The sequence below is a fragment of the Strix uralensis genome, chromosome 12 (genome assembly GCF_047716275.1).
Source record: "Strix uralensis isolate ZFMK-TIS-50842 chromosome 12, bStrUra1, whole genome shotgun sequence".
Classification (NCBI taxonomy): domain Eukaryota; kingdom Metazoa; phylum Chordata; class Aves; order Strigiformes; family Strigidae; genus Strix; species Strix uralensis.
Genome location: NC_133983.1, coordinates 9,890,631 through 9,907,032, shown reverse-complemented (window position 1 = coordinate 9,907,032; position 16,402 = coordinate 9,890,631). Strand labels below are relative to the sequence as shown.

The window sequence follows — 16,402 nt, the reverse complement described above, 5'->3', positions numbered from 1 at the left end:
TTTTCCTGTGTTAACGTTCATAGGACCTGGTTTTATTAGATTTTATTTATGGCCACATTTTTGTTCCCATATGAAAATTCTATTCCACTTGAAATTGTGGAGGCTGAGAGAATAATTATTAGCCTAGCACAGCTACCTGTTTGAAATAGCTGATCTAACAAAAAAATTAGGCTAAAAAGAATCAGAATATGTAAATTTCTCTTAATTTTTAAATGGTGCTTTTGTAATTTATCTGCTGTAACCATGTTTTGTCAGTTAATTTCCTATAGCCTAATATTTCCTGAAAAGCTAGCTTGCTGTTTCTTTTCTTTTTTAATGTAGCAATTAAGAATTAAAAATAATTATCCCTTTAAATTATGTCAAGATATTTGCTTTTCAACAATTGTACTGTAAATGGTTTAAAAACTGCTATAGAATTAAATGACAAAGAAAAATGGTGAAATAACTCATACTGCAAATAATAACATGCGCCACCTACTGTTGGACATTTTGATTGATATTAAAACCATATTAAACTACATTGTATAGGCTTAACCTTTAGTAATCTAGTGTAGGTATTATTTATAAATATTTATGTTGAAACAGATGAGGCTAAAGGAGAATACTCCCTGCATTTGGAGTAAAGCAGTCAGGCTTTCCATCTGTTTCTATGTGGAAACTACTTTCAAAAAATAAAATATAAATGGCACACATTCTGTGAAAAAACAACAGTTAAGTATTAAAAAGAGATCTTAATTAGTGTCTAAATTAAAAGAAAGATAAACAGAAGTCTGTTATTACACTTTGTGTTTAGAAACTATTGTCAGTAGCCAAATAGTTTGCGCACAGCTGCAGACCAAGCAAAGTGCTCAGTGAGACTGTTCTCCTCACTGGGCTACCTCTTAGAGCTATGCTCACAGATTACTCCAGAACGTGCAAGTGCACAGCAATTTAATGTTCCCTAGATTTAATTAATGGATAAGGACAAAAGCATTGCTGTCATTAATACTTGCATGCCAGAATCGAACCTAATGGGCTTTCTCTAATGCAACTGACAAGAAAATGTGGTTGTCCCTTCCTAAATAGCATATAAATAAACATTGAAAAAAACAGCTTCTTTTTTCTCCCGTTCTACATTTCCGTAATTTAGGAGAAAATAGCTTAGGTGAAAAGGAATCTACATTACATGTTTTTACTATATCAACATTAATATTTTCCAGAGATAACTAGGTACATAATAGAGATTGTTTGCCTCTCTGGTAAAAGAGGGCATAAAAGCAAAGGAATGTGGGGAGAATGAAGTGGAGTAAAATGTCAAGATTTATGCAGAGAAGTGTGGGAAATCAAGCTTCCTTTTGCTTCTATTAATTTGTAGTCCATTTTGGCACTGGTTCAGGATTGTGTTTTTTCTTCCTAACCTGAAGAATTAATCCCAAAATGGGTGATTGAATTATAGATGGAAGTAATTTTGGTAACATGACTTGCCGTCTTGGATGTTATCAGAGAAGCTGCTAACTAAATAGAAGATTCTTGACTCAACACAGTTCTGGTAAGTGTACTGTACACTTCATGATTAATCATGAAGCTGAATAGTCCAATGTATGTCCAATTTAAGAAATGGATGCATATCACAATGACTTGGTTAATGTCATATTTGTAAATCACAGAAAAATCTCAGCTATTTAATGCATAACTTATAATGCCTAATGTCCTCTCTTTTCTACATGTCCTTATTTACAACAGTGTTTTGCAAGATTCCCAGGAATTTTTGAACACTGAGAAGTATTTTAAATTTTTGTAATAGATACTGAAAAAAGTATGTACACACAGCAGTTTTACAAAGAGGCAATAAGTAAAAATAAATGTACCTATATCTGCCATGTTTTGTATATTCTCTATGATAATATAGAGAATATACCAGAGGGCCATCTGGATAAAAAGTAGAATGTAGGTGCTGTTGTGCTTAGCTAATATAATAATTTCTATGAAAAACAAGGTGGTTTTAATTTATGTACACGAGAGAAATCGGCATGAAGTAGCAGTGCTGTTGCCATGTACACATGATATGTTTCTGCTATGGAGATTTCAGAATTTCAGACAACAAAGTCAGTGGCTACCTGACCTGAATTTAGACAACCGTATTAGAGAGGAAATTGGTTCTAGTATATAATTTCCTGAAACATCCTCAGGGAGTATACAGTTATGATTACTTAGTGGCTTTAAATCAATGCAGCTGGAACAATATTTGTAATACTTGGCAGCTTAAAAATATTTTTAAACATGAAATTATGGATAACATTTTGTCTAATGGCTCCATTCAGTTTGTATCATGATCAAAACCAGTAATGAAGAGTTGCATGTTTATGTAGCATAGATTCTGCCAAATGGCAGTGTGCAGATACAATAACAAAGAATGACCAGTGCGAAAGGATTATTTCACTAATTCAGAGATAGGTAACTGCTTCTGTTCAACTTTATTTTTGAAGGTTTTTGCCTCTGGAAAATTGAATAATGTAGATAAAATTTGGTTGAATAACTGAAAGCAGAGTAGGTCATGCTTCATGTAGGGAATCATTATCCTGCAGATTTGAAAAGGATCAGGTAGGGAAACATTCTTGAGTTGATTGACCTACAGTGTGCAGTTAATATGCTATCAAGCTGTTGAAAACAGAGAAGAGTGACTAAATCCAGACCAGGCAGTCTATTCGGAATTCTTGTCTGAACGGATATGATAGAAAGTACATTATGTTGCAAAATGAAGAGAAGTAAATACAGAGGAAGAAAGAGCAAAAATACAGTGTTAGTCAAAGAGAAAAGGGAAGTAAATGATCAAGGCAAAATACAAGGATGGGCTGAACAAGTCTTAAATAAGGATTGTTAAACTTCTTCCTTGAAAGTTGTAGGTGTTCAGCAGTACCTCTGCAACCAAATGACTAGGGTAAAAGAACCTCTAGACAATAAATGTGAGTGGAGCAGTATTTGAACAAAAATACTGTAAGAGAGGCTTAAGGAATAATAATTAAAGTTAGAGGAGATTTGATACTGAAATAAGGTTACAAATCAAGAAAATACTATACTAGTAATTTATCACAGTGAATTTTATGTAAACACCACATTAACATTGCTTTAGTATTGATGCAACCCCTGTGATACTGCACTGAATTAATTGAGTTAATGAAATGGACTATGTACAAATAATAGCAATCAAAAATGTTTTTGTTATGTGACTTGAATTTGAAAATGTGATTAGATTGTGAACTTCGAAGCATTACTAAAACAAGGACAGTCTACCAAAGCATGTAAAGTCAAGGCTGCCTTACTCTGTGATGCTACCATGAAGAGCCAAACCCAGTTGTCCATCAGTAGCATAGAGGTTGTACATTACTCCCCCGCTGCCTATGAAAAATGAACTGTCCCCTAACTCATAGATAATCCCTGACTGTTAGAACAGTGCTTTGTGATTATAACTATTAGATAATAATAGTGTTATGTGATCTTATTTTTTCTGATGTTCTTTAAAAGGAACATGATTCCAGGGCTTACAGGATCTCTAGGAGCCTACCCCACAGCCAGTGGGGCTTGCTTTACATTTATCATCAAATGAGACTAGAGAAATGGTGCATTAATGGTTTCTTTTGATTGAAGCTAGATGCTAGAATTACAGTCTTTTTACTCACTTTTTGGTATCATCAAAATTAAAAGTTGTACATCTCTTTTTCTGTATTAAAAAAATCAATTTAAATGTTTTTACATACAAAAATATATTATTCAGGCATCAGAATTGCTGAATACCCCCAGTCTGAAACAGTGGAATAAGCAGGTGCTCAGAAAACAGCAGCAAAATTTGATAGTCTGTAAGAGGTGCAGCACAAGGCGCTTCTGTTTCCTATCTCTTCTTTCTCCTTTAATATTGTCTTTTCATCCTTGACTGAATATTTACTCTGTCTCTCTGCTTATTTACCCTGATGATCATTTCCCTTATTGCCTGCCAGTTTCCGTTCTTTTTTTTTTTTTTTGGGTATGTGGACTATACTGTTCTCTTGCTCTTCAGCAGCCTTCTAGCCAACTACCACTTTCAGCTTGCAAGGAACTTGCAACAGTGTTCCCTTCTATCCTGTTAAAGAAGCACTACCCCAATTACTGGAAGCAAAAGCCAGAGAGAACTTGGTTTTTATGATGAAAAGGCAAATTAGCTACATGATACAGCCAAATACCCTCTTTTGTGGTAGGACACATCAAATTGGGAAGATACAGTTCCTCAATCTATGCTGAACTCCTCCAGAGACAACACATGCAAAAATACAGAAAGATAACTTTGTTAGTATCATCCTATATCAATAGCATGAGATTGATACCTTATATCTTATAAGACAAGGTAGCAAACATAGCCTGAGAGCCCGTCTTCTAGCTGCTGTTCTTGAGCCAGGGAGATGTTCAGGTCTTCTTCCACAGTAGAGTATTAAGTAGTTGCTAAGAAGCAAAGACAAAACTCATGTTTATTCCAAAATTTAACTAATTTTGTCTACGTAATAATTTTGAAAACAGGCCTGAGGACTCTGTCCCATAGACTGTGTGAACTTCCTTTAAGGTCAAACCCCAGAATTACTCCAGAACCTTAGTATATCATTTTTAGGTTGCAGTCAGAAATTTAATTTGAAATTGGAAAAGAAAATGCTCCCTCTGGTAAGAGGAACATAAAAGTGTGATTCTGCAGCTCCTTCAAATTGTTGCTTCATTAAAACATGGACTACAAATATGATTGAGTTTGACTTGGGAGAGTATTTACTTCAATAAGCTGTGGCAGTAACTCCATTACTTACCATGCGTTTCTCTTTGGTGGCTACGTTCTTGGTTGCAGGAGAAAATTTACTCCTCTTAGTTATAAACCCATTTTTTTCCCCTTTATGAAGTTAAAAAAAAGGGCAAAGCTTGCAAAACCATAGCAAAGACGTATGAGCCTCAAACCTGGTCCATTCAGTTCTTTCATTCAATTACTTTGTACTAAGGAAACATATTTTTATCTCTTACTAGCAGTTCCCATAAAAAGGCTGATTTGGCAGTATGCAGATTAAAGAAAAAAAAATTATATTCCAGGTAGTATGACACTGTGTGCAGCAAAACTAAGTTTGAGTGAAATTCTCTTTCAGTTCCTTACAGCTGTATCCTCATCTGAGAGCATTAATCAGCACAGCTCTACTGATGGCTTTTATTTAATTTCTCATGGATATTTCCTGTCCTTCAGACATTCCTCTGAATCCTTATTATTTTTGTGGTATGCATCTGGTGTGAAAATCCTGTCCGGCTAGGCAAGATAGGCAAGAACTCTCTCTGCCCCATGCTATTCTAGCTCAAGTTTCAAATTTGAACAGTAAGTTTGAATTTCTTTTTCCGTGTCCCTTTTTTTTTTTCTTTCCCCTTTCCTTGGAGGTCTCTTACACTTTTGAATAAAAGATTAGGTCTTTAAGTTCAGTTGTTCTTGTGAGACCTGTTAGCACTTACTCCTAAAATGCATTTTACAATTGCCATGAAAGAACCCTACACATAGCTTTAGAAATTTCTGAAGGGTTTTGCACTCTTTTAGTCAGTAATGTGCTGCCAGCAATTCTGGGCATGTGTTCCATGTACTGCACTTACATAACCAACTGGTAGCTTTTTAATTAAGCTGAATGTGAAAAAACAGATTCTTTTGTGTGAAGAAAGAATGATTGAGCATATGTAATACAAAGCCTACGTTAAAAATCAGATTTTAAAATTTTCACTGCAACCTTACAGTAAGTAGGAAAAGTAAACATTAAAATAAATGAACTTTAAAGTGCAGTTCAGTTATATTATGACATTCTTTGAATAGCTTTACATAAACTTTCTTTCTAGTTATAGTATCTTAGAGATTTTTGAGGTGTTCACGATGAATGCCAAGATAGTAGGAAGCAGCAGAGTACATTCAGCACGTGGGGAAGAGGAAATATTATTGAGGAAAATAATGTAATGAACAGACAATTTATGTAGTCTGTCTTGTGCACAGGGGGTTGACCATGCCTCCATGTAATATTTCACTTCAGAAGACTGCAAAATATGGGTGTTATCATCACATGTATTGCAAAATCCTGACAATAAATCCTTTATATTATCAGTCTTGCATATTCTTTATTTGATGTCTCATACTAACTGATGTACAGAAATATACCTTGAATCAATTCAAAGCATCTTTTCATAGCATCTTTAAGCGTAAATGCTTTGTTGGATTTGGAGCCAGATGATGTGTGTGTTAAGAAAGGCTCTTCTTAAATTTTCACACAGTAGAGAGGAAAATTTGAAAAGAAAATGGGCAAACTTGGTGTTCTCTTTCATTTACAGACAAGGCAGTTGAGACTGGAGAGAAATTGTTCCTAAAGAACACCATTACATCAAACAATCTGTAAGTATAAAATAGAATCAGTATGAGAAAGGGGAAGTCTGATGACAGATTGAGTGTCATGTCTTATAAAATAGCTGCAAAAGGTGAAGCGAGGGCTTGAGAACTCTAGGGAGTGCCAGTGAGGGGGCAGAAGAGAAGTGTATGCATATCTTTTTTAGGAGAAGAGAACTGAGTTTAGAGAGGCAGATGAAACATTAATAGGCTAGGAGTTTATATTGCATAGAAATTTAAGAGAATGTTCTTGGTTTAGAACAGTGTTTTTAATATTCAGAACGTCCCACTCTGTAGGCACTATGAAGCTGTACCATTTTGCAACTGTGTTGTGAACAAATTCAAAAGGGTGCTGGGATTAACCTCTATAGAACTTTTTACAGGTTTGAAACTTCTACCACAACTCCCTGAGGAAGAAATGTATCTTCAGTATATGTAGATTGGCAGTTGCAAATATGACTTAAATCTCTTTTACTAAGTTTAAAAAAGGCAGGATCACTTCAGTCTGCCCCCAGATCATGAGCCTCTGGGAAAGGCTAATTCCATGTAAATAATTCAATTTTTATGTAGCCAGAGTCAAAACATTTGTATTAGGGGAACTTTAAGATCATAAAACTATGATCTGGAGTAGAAAGACTAAAAAAAATTAGTAGTAATAAATAAATCTATCACACGGGGATTAATGAGAGCTAGTTAAGGATCTAGCAGCTCTAAAGCCTGTAGCGCATCAAAGATTCACAGTCTTAGTTAAACCAATCAAAATGCAAAATGATTTCAAATTCCTGTGCATCTGTAAGAATAATATTTGCTATAATTGTATTTTCTGTCTTTGTATTAAATTACTTCCACTTTAAAGTAATGATAATATTTCCAAACAATAACAGTGAGTGCAAAATAATAGGAATGTACTTCAAATGAAAATAGCTATGTGTACAGCAATATATGATCTGATTCAATTGAAAGTTTTTAGTACTTTACAATGCAAATTTCCAGAAGTATAAAGTAGATTAATAAGAAGAAAGAAGCTATCAGGTTTTTTAAAGGAAAACCTAGTTAGCATATATTAAGTTATCTGTCAAATCTTCCCAGTCCTCATGTCCTAATAAATTCTGAAGCTCTTCTACAACATTTAACAGTCTTTAAGATTTCAAAGGCATTACACTGATATGAATAAGGGCAGAAGCAGTGGCCAGACAGCAGAAGGAGATCCTATTGACTCTCCAATGGGGAAAAAGTAGGGAGAACTGAGCTCTTATCTGTTGTATTTGACATCAACCAGCTGCTGAATTAGCCTGCTTGGCACTCCAGCCAAGCTGCCCTTTCTTGTGCTGTTTATTGCTTGGCTGTCTGGTGTCAAACTACCTAGATAAGGACTGAGAGGAATCCCGGACTACTTGTTAGGAGGGCATAGGCTTCTATACCTGCCTATTAAAACTCAAAGAATGATTGATCCTGGAGAAAAGAAGCTGGATTTTGATACCATTGTTTCAAGTTTGAATTTTCATTTTGGATTTTCTGTAGAATATATTTATTTTAAAATATTCAATATTTCAATTTAAATATTTTCATTTATAGTACAAATCATGACTATATGATATAAAACTTAAAATACCATGTGAGTTTCAAGTCATTAACTTAAACTATTAAACATTTTTTCCATTGGCCATAAATCCTGAGGCAAATACTTTTATATACTGTTGTATTGTAATTTCTTTGTGTAATTATTTTAAAGGTTAGGTCAAGTTAGGTTAATTTAGACAACCGTTTCATGCAGTTCCCAGCTACTGCGTTAGTATGAACTAAAATGCCTTCGTTTATATGAAAGTCAGTCTAGTGTTTGTGAAAGTTAACAGCAAGAATTGTGAGAGGCTAAAATTTCTATTTATCTATCATCTTGTTCTTCAGTACAAAAATCACTATGGTGTGGATTCCGAAGGCCTACAATTGGGAACACTATTTAGAGTGAGGTGTATATAAGATGCAAGGGAAATTATTAGATGTATTTAAAGTAGAGATTACTGGATTAAGAATCCTGAGGTTTTTTTCATTATTTTTCTGATGCACTGTATGCTTGGGGTACAGTTCTTCAGCAAATATATAATCTCAAGTCTTCATTGTGAGGTACCTTGGTCTTGGAGGAGGTGATCCTTGGATATTAACCAGTGTTCTTGGGCCCCTCTTCCCTGCAGGGCTTTATCCCATGGTACTCTACCAAGCAGATCCCTGAAGAGGCCAAAGTCTGCTCTCCCAAAGTCCAGGGTAGTGAGCTTGCTGTGTGCCTTCCTTGCTGCCCTAAGGATCTTGAACTCCACCATTTCATGGTCACTGCAGCCAAGGCTGCCCTTGAGCTTCACACTCCCCGCCAGCCCTTCCTTGTTAGTGAGAACAAGGTCCAGTATAGCATCTCTCCTCGTTGGCTCATGTTATCATCAACGCATTCCAGGAACCTCCTGAATTGCTTATGCCGTGTTGCCCCTCCAACAGATACTGGAGTGGTTGAAGTCCCCCATGAGGACCAGGGCTTGTGACCATGGGGCTGCTCCTATCTGTCTATAGAGGGCCCCATGCACTGGGTCTTCCTGGTCGGGTGGCCTGTAGCAGACCCCCACTATAACGTCTCCTGTCCCTGCCTTCCCTCTAATCCTGACCCATAAGCTCTCAGTCAGACCCTCATTCATCTTCAGGCAGAGCTCCATGCACCCCAGCTGGTAATCTTGCAGAATATCTCTTGCAAAAGATGTCTTGCAGAAGATCATTATTGCAAAATGATCAGTATGATCTTGTCAACAAGCTCAGGAAGAGCACTGCTATCCTTTCGGGCTCCAATGGACATGAAATGAATGGGACTACGTATGTGCTTAATGTGAAGAAGCTGGTTTTGTACCTTGCTGAACTGGGATCTAAAGCTGTGGCCATCTGTTCTAGTCAATGAAAATTCTATGAGGTTCAGTTGTTGTGTCAGTCCAGCTTCAGAGAGTGGAAGCAGTGGACTCTGCAGGGCAGAGATCTATTACAGGAATCACAGGTGCACTATACCATCTGGTATAGTGTTCACTGTCTTGTACACACTGATACCCATCTCCATCAGTCAGGTTTGTGCTGTATTCATACCAAAGCATTAGTACTGAAGCTGTGTGAAGTGGCACTATGCCCAGGACTACAAACTCTAGGCTTGATTTCATAAGAAGGGGATATTAAATGGAAACACAAAGAGGATATTACCCCCTTTATATGTCATTTGCAAGATCAGTACTGGAATACTAGTTATAGGCTACCCACATTTTAAGGAGGATGATATTTTATTAAAAAAAAAAATGAGAAATGGCTAATAGAGAAGCTCAAAGTTAGGTTGTCACTTGGTCATGGTGTATTAGTTGTGTTCACAGGAATGATTTTTATCATAGAGGCAACTCTCTAATCTGTTAGATACAACAGAAACCAGTCTCTGGAAATTGAGATTACAAGCAAGGTGCACATTTTAACAATGTAATCAACTATTGAAAACCAGACCTATAAAGGCATTAGATTCTCTGTTACAGTCAGTCTTTAAATCAAGACTGAATGCCTTTAAGAGATACAGTGTAACTCAGATACTGTGGACTTGGTGCAGAAGTTGCTGATGAGAGTCAGAAGCGGACAGACCATGTGGCAGTTGTCCCTTCTGAGCGTAAACCCTCTGAGTTGGAAGCACAGAATTCTCTTAATACTTAATGCTAGACTGTTTTTCTGTGTATCAGGAAATGTTCAGCTAGTCCAGAAACAAGTTCTGAAAGGCTGTTGCTCAAATGTGATCTGTTGTATTTAAGCAAAAAAACAATTCGGGGGATCAAGTACTATCTAGACATCGTAATCAGGGTGTGGCCCTGTTGTATTGCATGCTTAGTACATGCAGTAAAATATAGCCCTGGGTATTAAGAGCTGTGCAGTAGAAATTGAAAGGAATTTTAAAGCAATCATTGAGATTTTTTTGGTACAGCTCCAGAATGAGTTAAGAAACTATTTTTAATGATCAAAGGGAGTAGTCATTGGTGAGGGAGGGAAAAAATGGTAGTCTGGAGAATAAACATGATGAAATTGCTAATTCTTTTTAATGAAAAGACACAGACTGAGAAAACTCATCAACAAATGTGACAAATGTTTAACCTTTAGGTTTGGTTTATGTTCACATGCCAAACCAATATAGTTAGAGAAGCTTAAACATTTGTGAGTGTCGAACATATGTTTACAGAGTAATTATATTTAACATCAGGAAGTTCACAAAACACTTCCCATACTCCTGTGCATGTGCCCTTTTGTATTAATGTTTTCTAAATGTCATGTTGAATAGTATATTCGATTCCTGCTTCTTTCTAAGGTACCTGAGGTGGCTGTTCTAAAAGATATTTTTCTCAGCTGTAATAACTTCTTGCATTTAAATATATTGTTAATATTTTCATATATCCTGTTACCTTGCATTCTCCAGCAGGCTAACAGATTAGGGTGTTAATAAACTGCATGATTAAGCAGGTTTTTTACTGTAGCTGTACTTGTGCGTTTGAAATTGTTGCCGCTGAGATTTCCCCTCTGTACAGGATTACCTTTGTTCAAAACGTATTGTGCAAGTCAGTGATTAACAAGGAATTGGCTAACGTAGACCATTACATTATGCAATTTTGATATTGCACCTCTTTTCACCAGTGGGAAACAAACAAACAAACAAACAAAAGATGAGGAAAGTTTCTAAAACCCGAACTATGGAGAGTTCACCTGAACTCCCCATAGGGCCTGAGTGCTCAGAGCCCTTTTGCCTGGGCAGGCTTTTGCAGGACTGGGCAAAGGAACGTTACTGATCATAGTGGGCTGTGACTTTGGCTGATGCCTCCAGGTCTGTTGAAAATAGCTATATTGCAGTAAAACTGCCACAGCATTGGCGAGGTTGCAGGGCATGTCTCCGCGGGCAGCCTGCCTGGCTTGGGCTGCGCAACGGTGAGCACCAGTGGGTGCTTTGCCCTTCACTGTGCCCCAGCCCTTGGGGAAGGCTCAGACTTTGGGCCCCCGTCCTGCGGAGGAGATGTTGTACCCCGCATTGCCTCCCTCCGGGTTAGGGCTGCCCGGAGCACTGTGAATAGCTCCTGCTCTGTGCTTGGAGAAACAGGGCCCTGAACCCTTTGGCCATGAGTGCCGATGCAGGAGAGCAGACTTTTTTAAAAGCAAACAAAAAATTAATTTCACCTACTAACCATCCCATTTAACAAATGAGAGGTTTGTTAACACCCTCCGCCGTCAGGCTCTGCGGCACTTTCTGCTTTCCACAGGTCGGGTTTAGGCGGGCCTGGGTTGCGGTGCCAGCCTGACACCTGGCGGCTGAGGCAGCCCCTCGGGGGGGCCGGGCCCTGCGCGCCTCGGGCCGCAACCCGCCGCGGGCTTTGCCGTGTACGGGAGAAAAACACCGAGGGAGAAAGATGAAAAGCAAAGGCGGCCGGTGCTTCGCTGCACGAGGCTCCCGAGCCGGAGCGGCCGGGCACGCGAGGGCCCCCCGCACGGCGGGGCGGAGGCGTGCCGCCCCCCAGGAAGAGCGGGCCCGGCCCGGCGGGAGGCAGCGCGGACTGTCCCTTCCGAGCGCCCGTAGCGGGGCGGGGCCGCGCGCCGAGGCCGCCCGGTCGCGCCGGTGTGTGAGCGGCGGGCGGGGGAGCGGAGCGGGAGCGGCGCGGCCATGGCGGCCGGCAGCGCCATCCAGATCCCCAGCCGCCTCCCGCTGCTGCTCACCCATGAGGGCGTCCTGCTGCCCGGCTCGACCATGCGGACGAGCGTGGACTCGCCGCGCAACATGCAGCTGGTGCGCAGCCGGCTCCTGAAGGGCACCTCGCTGAGGAGCACCATCATCGGCGTCATCCCCAACACCAGCGACCCCACCTCCGACTGCGACGACCTGCCCTCCCTGCACAGGTGCCGCCCGGCCCGGCTCTCCCCGCGCTCTCCCCCGGCCCTCCCCCGCGGCCTCGGGCACGCGCCGCGCCCCTGCGCGCTGCTCCGAGCTGCCGCCGCCGCGCAGCGCGCTGAGCCTGGCCCTGCCGTCGCGGCCGGGCCGAGACTGCCCCGGGCCGAGCCCGCCATGTTGTCAGCGGCGCGGGGCTCGCGGGGGCGGGGACGAGGCTTTTCGGCTCCGCCGCCCCGCGGGAAGCGCTTCTCCCTCCGGAGAAACTTGTCTCGCTGCACCGGGAGGGCGCATGGTGTGGGGGGGACTGTCCGACTGACGGCTGGAGGAAAAGTTTGAAAGAGGGAGGCCAAGGTGGGAGAAGAAAATACGATCAAAGAACGCGGGGCAGGAGCATTAAGGCTGTCGCAGTTGTTAACCATAACGTTTTTCACCTGATAAGCACATAGTGACCTAGCTCACATAAAATGAAAACGACTCGTGTTTCTGTGGGACAAAGCATGAGTAAAACTAACGTGCTGTAACCCGTACTCTCAAAACTCTTATCACATCAGTGGACTTAGTAACGTTTTGCAAGAAAATAACTTCTGTTTCAAATCTGCTTAAACAGATACGTGTGATCTAAGAGGTTTGTTTGGACTGAGGCCGACATTTTCACTGAAGAACTGTAAATGACAAACACTCAATTTTCCAATGTGTACAGTTTAAGCAGAAATGTCAGTGTTCCTGTCCACAGCAAGATCCATTCAATTATTTATGAAAAAATTACATATGTTTCTAAATGGAATGACTGTATTATATTATCTTAGTTTTCCAATTAGCTCATTCATTTTCAAGTTTTAGGGTTTGGGTTTGGAATCAGTGTTACAAGGGAAATTGTACAAATTTGGTTGCCTTTTATGATAAGTATCTATGACCCAGAAGGTTCTTGCAACCTGTAGCTCAATTGCTTCTTGACAAGGGGCACACAAAACGTTGTGTGGAAGGTGATAAATAATACAAAGTTTTGATCTTTTTTTAGGATTGGCACTGCTGCCTTGGCAGTTCAGGTGGTCGGTAGCAACTGGCCCAAGCCACATTACACGTTGCTGGTTACGGGCCTCTGCCGCTTCCAGATCCTGCAGTTGCTGAAAGAGAAACCGTATCCTGTTGCTGAAGTTGAACAGTTAGATCGTCTTGAGCAGTTTACTAATCAGCATAAATCTGAGGAGGAACTTGGAGAGTTGTCAGAACAATTCTACAAGTATGCAGTGCAGGTAAATTGTTTTAATTCTTTGTGTCACATATCGATGTATTTATGTGTATATTGGGGGATTTTTTTTGTTTCCTTCCTATCTGCCCTTCTCTTTCAATGGTTCTGATATTTTTCAGTGACTAGTAGAGTTTTAGTACTTCTGCTACAAAATAAGTATTTTTGTTATAGCTTAAGGTTTCTGTGTTGGGTTGCAGGGTGTTACACAGCTTATTGCAGGATATACAACTTACTGTGTATGTTAGTGCTATGATAAGTTGATATTATTTTGTATATAGCACTACTATAAATACACTTTTGATTTTTTTTTCCCAGAATTATATATTTATAAAACTATATACAATGGATTGCTTTTTTGTGAGGGTTTTTTTGCTTTTTAAAATTATTTAAGGGAAAAGCCCCTCTGGAGCCTTGATTATAAACAGATGTCCCCAGGTATAATGAACTTGAGTTTAAAGAATGTATAGAAAAAGAGTCATTGTAGGGTTAAGATAACTGGGAAAGTTTTTAATAAGGGTGTGTGGGGAAAATAAGAGATGTGGGCATTGTAAAAAGTGCTGCAAACAATGATGATATTTTTGAACTTCCCTGAAGAAGCCCAGAGTCTTGATTGTCCCATGCTGAGTTAGTGCCTCTTCTGTGAACTTTTTATTTATTTCAGTAGCTTTTTGGCAAAGTACCTAGACATGTTTCATACTGAAAGATGCAATCCTTTTTAGGTCAGATACTGAAATAATTTAAAAAGAAGCATAGCAACCATGAATATTGTTCATTGTGTGTTCCTTACAGTTGGTTGAGATGCTGGATATGTCTGTTCCTGCAGTCGCAAAGCTGAGACGCCTTTTGGACAGTCTGCCTAGAGAAGCTTTGCCAGATATACTGACTTCCATCATCCGTACATCCAACCAAGAGAAGCTTCAGGTATTACATTCTTAAACTTTTTTGAGGGGAATTAGGTGTTTGATGGGTTTTTTATGGTTAATGACTGTTAGATAATTTTGAAATTGCTTACGCATTGCTTACAGGAATAAAGTTGTGCCAGAAGGTATTTGTGTCGCAAGTGATCATGAATACTTGTAAAAAGTTTTTGTGCTGTTTAAAATGCTTATATATCTATATGTCAGAACTCACAACTGGTAAATTAATCTATTATGGTTTCCAATGCTAACTAAATACAATGTGGACTTCCCCTTCCCATGGTAAAGATGATAAATCTGTCTTAAAATTGTGTTGAAATCTTGCTTACTTATCACAGTTGACAGATCATTATACATTTCTTAACACCAACAACTTCAGAATCTTTTTTAAAATCTTTTTAAAAACATAGTGAAGTGTGGGGTTTTCTAAATACTGAGACACTGGTTAAATTTACATCATATGTCAAAATAACTTTATGTAGAAATGATGCTTATGGCTTGATGCCTACTAGTCTGATTTCTGTATTTGCTTGCTGTGTTTGGAAGTTTTGTTGTTCCTTTTCTTTTGTCACTGCCAGTGTTGCACCTTCAACCTTGAGTTGAAAGCGTGTTAGGTTCTTTCAAAGCACAGCAAACAGAAATTAGTGTAGTAATTTGAAGTGAAGGTGTGTACTGTAGCTGAATATCCTGCTGGAGTAAGGTACATTAGTCATTACATTTACCATGTCTTTTTTTTGTTACTGTTTTATTAGAAGTGCGAAAGAAAGGAGCAGCCAGTGGAAGCTGTGGAAATACAGAAGAGCCAAATTCTACCCATTTCCACATATCAATTCCATTTTCATGTTTAATGAAGTAGTGTATAAAATTTTAAAAAGGCAAACAAAATAAACAAAAAACCCCAAACCAAATCAAAAAAACCTTAAAGCATAAGGTGTGGGGTTTTTTTCTGAGTTAACCAAGGAGATCATGCTGTAACTTTCTTAGAGGGCTAGCTCTTTCCTGAGGCTCAGTAATTGAAAAATAGAATGCTGATACATGTTTGCCACAGAAAATGCACCTGAAATAATTAAGACTCTTTAAGAACAGACAGGATAAAAGACTTTTTTGCTATTTTGGAGTGCTTTGTAGTTTTGGCATCCAGACACTTGAGGCTAGATTTTGTGTGCTGTATTCTCGTTGGCTTTTCTTGCTACCTTTTTTACCAAAACCATGTATTCAATAACTCTGGTCAAAAAACAATAGCAGTATGTTGTTTCCCTCCCCCAAACTGATGATCCATCAGCATGAACTTGTTGGCTACTTGTAACTCCTTGCTCTTAGATTTTAGATGCTGTTAGGCTGGAAGAACGGTTCAAGATGACTATACCATTGCTTGTTAGACAGATTGAAGGCCTGAAGCTGCTTCAGAAAACAAGAAAGCCCAAACAGGATGATGATAAAAGGGTATGGACCTTTAAATGTGGGATACTTAAACATCCTAAATAAGTATAAAGATGCACTTTTAAACAGCCTAATGAATGTGCATGATTTTAATCTGTGCAGTTGTAATCTATAGCCATAATGTTTCATGGTCAGTGTGGAGCTGCAGAGAACTGGCAACTTTGACTGTTTAGATACCTAAATGTCCTTTTAAAACTGCCTAGGCTTTTTCTTTTTTTCCCTTTTTTAATCTGAGCACTTTCTGACATTGAATAAATGCTCAGGTTCCTTTAAAGAGTCATCTGATGCCCAGTTTACTTGCGTGGTATGCACATACTGAGTTTTGGCCTGTGCGGTGAAAGGTGTACCTTTTACTAATGGTATTGCAGATGAATGATACAGCTTTTGAAATATAGATAAAGAATGTGTGTTGTAAAACATAGCTTGCTAAACTAGAGCAGCTTAGAATTTTGCTGCATCTAACTATATTTACGCGATTTAGGAAATAGGAAGTA

At 39.1% G+C, this 16,402-nt stretch overlaps 1 protein-coding gene across 1 annotated transcript in view; it reads left to right on the top strand.

Moving 5' to 3' along the window:
• The first annotated feature begins 12,011 nt into the window (after positions 1 to 12,011).
• LONP2 (lon peptidase 2, peroxisomal) overlaps positions 12,012 to 16,402 on the top strand; it is a 47,386-nt gene continuing 42,995 nt past the window's right edge. The window contains exons 1-4 of the mRNA XM_074881852.1: positions 12,012 to 12,310; positions 13,321 to 13,555; positions 14,341 to 14,472; positions 15,789 to 15,911. Of these exons, the coding sequence (XP_074737953.1) occupies positions 12,078 to 12,310; positions 13,321 to 13,555; positions 14,341 to 14,472; positions 15,789 to 15,911 (723 nt within the window). The 5' untranslated portion in view covers positions 12,012 to 12,077. The remainder of the gene's footprint in view (positions 12,311 to 13,320; positions 13,556 to 14,340; positions 14,473 to 15,788; positions 15,912 to 16,402) is intronic.